The sequence below is a fragment of the Tympanuchus pallidicinctus genome, unplaced genomic scaffold (assembly GCF_026119805.1).
Source record: "Tympanuchus pallidicinctus isolate F22 unplaced genomic scaffold, pur_lepc_1.0 scaffold13, whole genome shotgun sequence".
In the NCBI taxonomy this organism is placed as follows: Eukaryota; Metazoa; Chordata; class Aves; order Galliformes; family Phasianidae; genus Tympanuchus; species Tympanuchus pallidicinctus.
In genome coordinates, this window is record NW_026294648.1 from 2,865,924 (window position 1) to 2,874,307 (window position 8,384).

At 52.8% G+C, this 8,384-nt stretch overlaps 1 protein-coding gene across 1 annotated transcript; it reads left to right on the forward strand.

Annotated features, from left to right (window-relative positions):
- Nucleotides 1-79: 79 nt before the first annotated feature.
- Nucleotides 80-7,195, forward strand: ATP1B4 (ATPase Na+/K+ transporting family member beta 4). The gene is made up of 9 exons (XM_052672971.1): nt 80-172; nt 300-352; nt 1,733-1,895; nt 3,094-3,222; nt 3,651-3,755; nt 4,116-4,312; nt 4,924-4,980; nt 5,341-5,436; nt 6,000-7,195. Exons 1-9 carry the CDS (start codon nt 169-171, stop codon nt 6,159-6,161), a joined length of 966 nt encoding a protein of 321 aa, XP_052528931.1. The 5' UTR covers nt 80-168; the 3' UTR covers nt 6,162-7,195.
- The last annotated feature ends 1,189 nt before the right edge of the window (nt 7,196-8,384 follow it).

Genomic DNA, 8,384 nt, shown 5'->3' on the forward strand with positions numbered 1-8,384 from the left:
ACCAGGTGGCAAGGCCTTGCACTGAGGGTGGGATCCTGTTGCGTTGAGCTCACCCCTCTTATGAAAGCAAGTTATTTTTTGATCTGCTCTGAGCACCAAAGTCTTCTGGGCAAGCGAGCCAAAGCAGTGTGGTTCGCCGGCTGCAGCAGGCGGGGGTCTCCTGGCCTCATGGGTCAGCTGGAGCCAGCGGCGGGGCTGGGGGCTGCAGAGGGAAGTGGGGGCCCCGTGGTGGGCACGAAGTTGCTGGGCTCAGCCCTGCGCTCCTGCAGTGCTAACAGTTGCATTTGTCTGCATTTCAGAGCCGGGGATGGAGATGACTGCTGCCTCTGAGGGAGGCACCCACCAGGGGCCGGTGAGTATTGGGGGCTGCAGCTGCAGCTCATTTCATGGTGGGGAAAGGGGCAGCTCTGCTTTTGGAAATTCTGCTCAGTGCTTCTGCAGAGCACCAGCACTGTGCCCTGGGCAGGGGAGAGAGGCTGTGAGGCTGGTGGAGCTGCAGCACAGAGCTGACTTCACCCTTAACGGCTCTGAGCAGCTCCTTGTGTCTGCCCATCAGACCCTGCATGCTGCCCACCCTCAGCACCTGCAGCAGGGATGACCTGGCCAGCTGCCCTGGCCCCCCCTTCTTGCTGCCAAGCCAGCAGGAAGGGACTTTGACTGGGTGCTGGATCTGCAGCACTGAGCTCTGCGTTCCCCGTGCCAAAGCTCTTTCATTTAACGAGGAGGAGAGTGGGAGAAGGGAGAACGCTTTTTTCCTTTTCCTTTTCCTCCTCCTCCTCCTCTTCATCACTTGTCCCTGCAGGTGTCCTGGCAGCTGCCTGCAGAGCACACCAATGTCTCTCCTTGTTTTTCACTACTTTGCACTGTCTGTGTATATAAGCAGAGTTCAGTCCCCTCCATTCAGAGGCATTTCTGAGCCAGAGTTTCTGCTGAGCTGTTGGCTGTATCCTCAGACAACCAGCAGGGTATAAATACATTGCTGGGCCAACAGGTGCCCACAGCCAGCAGGTTTCCATGGCCCTGAGCACAAACACAGTGCCAGTGCTAGTGCAGCTGCTGCGGGGCCGCACTCGCAGCGAGCTTATGGAAATGGGCACGGCCAGAGCCAGCCAGCAGCACTGAGCCCTGTGCTACCGCATGGGAAGATGACAGACTGCAGCCAGGTTCTGTTTTGTGTGCCTTCCATCTGGTGTCCTAATGCAGCATCCAACCTTGGAACAAAGACCGCTCACCCAGGGCTGGACAGCTTTGGGAAGAAACGCATCCCACTGCCCAAACAGTGCTCCGGGGTCACACTGAGCCCTGGGCTGCAAGCACTGTCTGCACCCTGCCAAGAGAAATAAAGTGCATGTTCTCTTAAACAATGCCGCCTGGTGTCGTCTGCAGTAACATGGAAAACATGGGCTTGCGATAAGAGATGGTGTAGACATGTGGGAACAGCCCCAGCTTTCCCTGCTTGCAGGCTGTCCTGTGGCTGTGTCAAAAAGACAAAGCTCTTACATGTGGGGACAGGAGGGTGGCAGTGGGGTGATGTTGTGCCATGGGAAAATGAACGCTGGGATCTCAGTGAGCCTCAGTCAGAACAGCCCAAAACTGCCTCTCCTTAACTCAAGAGTGATGATGGGAAAATGGAAATTTGAAACATTTCCAGCTATTAAGTGTTTTTGCATTTACTTCTGGCCAATGAGATGCTCAGGCTGCCTGTGGGGGCTGTGCTCTGTAACTCTTCCAGGAAAATAAGCATGAAGAGAAAGTGCAGGATCCCGACAGAGGGAAGGCAGAGACCAAGGCAGAGATGGGGAACAAAACATGGGCAGACCTGGCCGGGGAGATGAAGACTTTCCTGTGGAACCCAGAGGAGAGAACCTGCATGGGGAGAACAGCCAAGAGCTGGGGTAGGTCCTTGTTTGAGCCCCATTTTCAGCAGCCGTTGCATTTTCTGCTTCACAGTGGATGCACTTTCCTTGGAATGTCCTTTCTAGCTCTGACCACTGCTCCGTTCGAACTGCTAGGGCTGCACATTTGATGGGAACAATAAAGCCAGTGAGTGGGGGGTGTGAGGATGAGCAGAAAATCACCGTTGGTCTGGATACCCGTATTCATCCAGAACGCATAAACAAAGACTTCAGGCTGCCCAGAGTGTGCCCTGGAAAGGTGTGAAGAGTCCAAGGGAGCACAGGGCCCGGCCCTGCTGCAGCCACCACCAGCCTGCCACTGTGAGATGCCTGGGAAAGGCCCACCCCTCTTCCCGTCCCATCCCCATCTTGGTCCCCATCTTGGTCCCCGTCCCCTTTCTGTTACTCAGGCACTGCACGGTGCCCGCAGCAGAGCATTGTGTTGGGACAGGATGCGGCCCCAGGAGCAGTGCTGCATTACAGGCATGGGGAGGGCACAGTGAGCTGCTGGTATGTCTCCCAGTGCCCCACGGCTGGGCTCACATACTTAAACAGCCCTGGAGGGCCTGGGAGATCACTGAGATCATTAGATTTAACAGAGAACAGAGCTGTATTTCACTCTCTGCTGTCACAGTTGATGAGGTGGATGTTGAGCAGCCTAGGGTGCCACGTCCCGGCCATCAGAGCTCAGTGCCCTGGTGGCAGCCCCCTCCACCCAGCGCAGCCCGCAGCAGGACGCAGGCCTGTAGCTGTTCCCAGCCCCGTGTTTGCACACAGCTGCGTTCCCAGGACTCCTCCTGCGCCGATGTCACGTTTCTCCTGGGAAATGTTTGGGTTAGGCTTTGCTTCGCTCGAAGCTGGGGGGTGTTATTCATAGGCTGCGGCCTCCTGAGACATCCTCGGCCGTCAGCCTGGCCCAGAGGAAAACAAACCCTGGATTGTGGACGTCAGGGCTGAGGCAGCCCGCGTTGTGGTGGGAGCACCTCTGTGCCCAACCCAGCTCTAGGAGGGCTGTGCCACAAACTGCCCCATACCCAGGACCTAGGTAGCACTATGTCCATTTGGCAGCCCAAAATCCCAGGGTCGGGTTGAATGGGCTGACAGCTCCCTGCCATGGGCTTGGTGCTCTGGAGCAGCTGTGCATCCCCACAGGCAGAGCTCTGGTTGCGCTGACAGCTGTGTGCCCTCTGCTCCACAGGCCTGATCTTACTGTTCTACTTCATCTTCTACACGTGCCTGGCGGGGATGTTTGCCTTCTGCATGTATGTGATGCTGCTCACCCTGAGTCCCTACACTCCCACCTACCGGGACCGTGTGTCTCCACCAGGTACAGCCCCAGTGCCCCGCTGCCACATGGGGCAAGTGTGATGGAAGGGCTGGGGAGGCAGGAATAAACAGTATTTCATTTGCTGTCAATTTATACCTCAGATCTTCAAAGTGCCAATCAAGAGTAACTTTATGTAGTATTATTTGAAGGAGTGAATATGCGGTAATGTTCTAAACCTCCTTTCCCCATGGCAGAAACAGCATTTTCCCTGGGTTCTCATGTTGGTGGGAAGCATGCAAGACCTAGCCTTGCTCTGGCTGGGAGCACAGGGAGCCCTTGGCTGCCCTGTGCTGTGAGTGGTGGTGGAGGAGGAGGAGGATGGCTGTCTGGGAGCTGGGGCCTGACCTAACCACAGTGTACCTGGTCCTGCACTGCCCAGGCCTATGGCCGGCCTTGCCCCACTCTAACAACACCTGTCTCCCTCCCAGGAGTAATGATCAGACCGTACCTGAACGGCTTTACTATTGCCTTCAACGTCTCCAAGCCCAGCACGTGGCGGCCGTATGTGGACAGCATGCACCAGTTCCTAGCAGGTGGGCAGGGGGCTGCAGTGAGGGCAAGCTTCATGCAGTGCAGGGCTGTGTGGCATAGCACACAGGATGCAGCGTGGGGCCAGGGCTGAGCTAACATGTGGGGATGGGGTGATGATGAGCCAACTCTGGGGCTGGGCAGGGTAACAGCCGCCCCAGCCCCTGCACAGAGGGATCCTCACAGGGAGATCAGCTGTGGGTGTCTCACAGCTCCTGCCTGGATGGGAGGCTTTGGGAGCCTTGGGAGCCACAGCTGGGAAACCATCCTATTCCACGCCTATTCCTGGGTGTGATCCTTGGCATCTGGATACACACAGAACATGGGTCTGAGCAGGTCTTAACGAGTCTCTTGCTCCCCACCAGCTTACGATGACAAAGTTCAAGAGGAGAAGAACATCGAGTGTGTCCCAGGACAGTACTTCATCCAAGGGGGTAACGACAGTGAGGAGAAGAAGGCCTGCCAGTTCAAGCGCTCACTGCTGCAGAACTGCTCAGGGATTGAGGATCCGACGTTTGGCTTCTCTAAGGGACAGCCCTGCATCCTGCTGAAGATGAACCGGGTACAGAAATTCTGGTTGTCCTTGTTCCTCCCTTCAGTGTACCCCAGCTAACAGGCCAAAAACAGCGCAGAGCCCAAAACTCGGCCTCTTGCCAGGTCCAAGGGAAAAGGGAATGAGAAATCCAAACCTGCTTGTACCTGCCAGAAAGTATTACAGTGAAGCACTACAAAACTGGGTGGGTTTGATTTGATGAAGGGCTGGGAGCTCTCAGGATGTGTGCCACACTCCTCTCAGGGAGGAACCGAGCTTTAATGCTGCACCCCAAGCTGTCTTTTTATAATGGGTACTTTTACAGAACCAAATTCATTTGCAGTTTTCTAATGCCAGAACAGCTCAGTGTGTACTGCTGGCAAAACAAACACAAAGGGGAGCAAGCTGTGCACAGGGAGGTGGCTGTATCCCAGCAGGGATGCTCCCAACACACTGCTCTGCCCCTCCAGCCAGGCACCCACCCAGTGCTCAGGCTCGGGCAAGTGGCACAGTGCAGGGCTATGAGACACTGCGCTCCTCCTGAGCATTGTGGCCAGCAAGAGCAAGAGCCCTCGGAAGGAAGGCAGCGCACACGTGGCACTGCACTACATACAGCTGTGATGTCTTTTTTGTTTCTGCAGATCATAGGCTACCGCCCTGGCGCTGGGGTCCCTGTGAACGTGGACTGCAAAGTGCAGGTACTGCTGTGCCCGTGCCCTTACTTCAGCCGTCTGTGCCCCTCAGACCCCCTCCCATTATCCCACAGTCAGGAATTAGGAGCAGCTGCATCCCTCTACAGCCCCCACCCCGAGAGTGCTCTGCAAGCAGCACAGGGGGAAGGAGCAGCTCCCACACAGTGCATCTAGTCCATACCCTTCTTGCAATAGTGAAATAGCCAGACAGAGAGCAGCAAGCAGCACTCTGCAACCTTTGCCTGTGCCCTCCGAGCACAGGTTTCTCTGCTTGCTACAGCAGGGATGGGGAGTTCCTTCACTTCCCTGCAAGGGGAGTGCATTTTGTGTCCCACACACTGTGCCTTTGTTTTGTTTCAATCCCAGAAAGGCAATGAGAGCGATCTGAGGTCAGTGGACTTCTACCCTGGAAATGGCACATTTGACCTCATGTATTACCCCTACTACGGCAAGCTCACGCACGTAAGTAAGGCCACAGATGCCCCAGCAGCTGTTACCTCTCCTGGGAAAGGAGTGGGTACAGAGGTGTGTTTCTGGCTATTTTGGGCAGGTGCAGGAGAGAGGCTGCAGGCACTGGGATTACAGCACTCTATTTCCATCCCTGGCAAACCAGAGGAAACCCTCAGGGACACCCCTTCCCCCTTCCAGCAGCGGGGATGGTCACATTCAGCTCCGTCAGCACCAGAACAGGCTTTGTTAGGGCCCCAGAGCTCCCAACAGCAGGGTGCTGGGGCAGGGTGTGCTGTGGTGGCGTGGAGGGAAAGTCCCCCAGAACCTTCAGTGGCAGCTGTGCCAAAACCCCTGCAAGGCGGGCAGCTGGCACAGGGCAGTTGAACAGCAGCAACTGTTCCTGACAGGGACAGCCTGCACTGCTGGGGGTTTTCTTTGGTGCTTGGAGTGATGATGAGCATAGGAAAAAGCACTGAGCTGCCCCACAGCGGTGAAGCACTCAAGGTATTCACCAAACACAACGGAGCCTTGCCTGCTTTTCTGCTCTGGAGTGAACGCATCTTTCTCTTTTTCAGGTCAACTACACGTCCCCCCTGGTGGCCATGCACTTCACAGACGTGAAGAGGAATAGTTTGGTCCACATTCAGTGCAAGCTGAACGGGAAAGGGATCATCAATGATGTTAACAGCGACCGCTTCCTGGGCCGGATCATCTTCACACTCAGCATCGGAAAGTAGCCAGTAAACACAAGGCACGAGGTTAAGTCGGTCAGAGGCTTTTCCTTTTTAAAACATAAAGACAGCTTTTTTTTTTTTTTTTTCCTTTCTTTTTTCTCCCACTAGGAAAACAGACATGTGGAAATTTTTGTTAAATTATTTTTTTTTTTAATAGTTAGGAAACAAATGAGATGCAACAATATCTTTCAGCATCTGATAAATCACGATTGGTAAATATTAAAAGTTACACTTTGGGCAGAGGATTTGCAAAAGCATTTCAGTTTTTATTAGAAGAACTCTGGTACCTGAACACTGTTCCCATAAGATCTCTTAGATGTGACCTCTGTTTTAATCTTTACAATAGTTTTAGGTGCAATTCTCAGGCAACAGCTAACGAGATGGTGGTTTATCAGTACTATTCCTGTTCAAATACCAAACACCAAACGTTCTGGACGATGCTTGCGATGACAGTTAACAAGATATAATGGCAAACCTCAAAGTGCCACTGGACTGCTGGCAACAGCAGCACCCTGCCTGCAGCTCAGCCCACCCAGCCCATACAGGGTGCTGCAGCCAAGGCTGCTTGGCCCCATCCTCAACTCCTGGGCCAGCAGTGCAGCTGTGCCAGCCCTGAGAGGCCTCAACAAGGCTTCCTCGGTGTTAACGATGATCACGTTGATTGCTACCTTTGTTCCCTAGGACAGCAAGGCACAGCGGTGACTTCAGCATCTAGGCAAACACTTTGTTTCTACAGGCACTCAGACTCACTTTAGTTTTGATTATTTGGAAAATGAGATCTTTTATTATACTGGCCTTCATATTTAACATACAGAGGGTGTATTTCTCCTCTCAGTTACAATCAGGACAGGACACCTTAGGACCATGCACTTAGGAAAGCACTCTTAGTAAAACTACTGACTGAACGAGAGCATTGTGGTATGTTTGCCCTACATCCTCGTCCAGATACTTAATCTGCCATCACTGCTGATCTATATAGGTCTCTAAGAAGCCCTTTTTTGTATTTATTAAAAATAAAGTGACTACTGTCTAATTAACTCTATGGTATCATTCTTAAAACCCGAGCGGGATTTGTGACTTCAGCCCCTTCTCTGCTCACAGGGGACCAACCTTCACAGCTGCAAGTACAGCGAGCAGTGAATCCTGAGCTCCAGTAAGCTCTCAGAACCACAGAGCTTGGAAGCTCAGTGCAGAGAAGTCTCATGCTATGGTATCACAGCCGACCATCCAGCAACAGCTGTTTCTTAAAAACCATCAAAAATATTAACCAGAGAATAGCATCTGCTGACAGACACTGCAGTGGTGCTGCTTTTGGCATCAGAAATAAGTTACAGCCATAGGTATCACTGGTAGGTTTGGTAAAGCACTGTTCCTTCTGTTGGATCCCAAAGGGAAACATCCCCCATTGCTTCAGGCCAACCCACAGGGCTGCTGAGGAGCCCTGGGAAATGCACGCCTGCTTATGCTAAAGCAAAACTGCACCACCATCAGAGTTCAGCTTGTTCTTCATACACGTTCTGCACTCACAGGTCCATTCCAACACCTGGAGAATTGTATACATCATTCTTCATGCTACAGCCTTAAAGTGCCGGCTCCGTTTCTGACCTCTACTGAAGTCCAGATCAGTCCTTTCTACACACATTTTATGTATAAAATGTTTGTACATCCAGGAAATCGCCACATTTTAGCAAAATAATGCAGCAAGTGATGCTGAAGTGGTGAGAGACAGTTTGGTCTACAACCTGGGCACAGAGCTGCAGCTGGAATGCACTTGCTGCAGCAGAGCAGAGGGGCTCATCCCTGCTAACTCCAGGCAGCTCCAAGAGCCACCTCTGTCTGACCAACACACACCAGTGGGAGCAAAGCAGCACTCAGCCACAGACCATGAGCTTCTCTTTTAGCACAGTTCTGGTATGGAACACAGAACTGGAAAAAAAAGAACAGGAAAAGCAGCTTTGCACAAGTCAGGTGCTCTTTTCCTTTACAAGTCACTTTCTTTACTGTAGAGCTTCTGCTTCACGCTCACCATTTCTCATACCAGAGATCTTGTGCTCTTACCCTGTTCAAAATTTTGTTTGGGAGAGTAATAATTAGGAGGCTAAAGCCAGATTAATCCTATAAATAAATTCCTAGACTGCAGCTTTTCAGCGATCCCTTTTGCCAGTGAAACTGCAGGGATCTCGGCACAACGCGCTCCTCATCCTCAGAACATCCAAGCCTCACGCT

What these genes read in the sequence shown, in the direction of transcription:
- ATP1B4 (XM_052672971.1), top strand. An exon ending in GAGGCACCCACCAGGGGCCG is followed by an intron (nt 353 to 1,732) that starts GTGAGTATTGGG and finishes TAACTCTTCCAG; the next exon opens with GAAAATAAGCATGAAGAGAA. An exon ending in CATGCACCAGTTCCTAGCAG is followed by an intron (nt 3,756 to 4,115) that starts GTGGGCAGGGGG and finishes GCTCCCCACCAG; the next exon opens with CTTACGATGACAAAGTTCAA.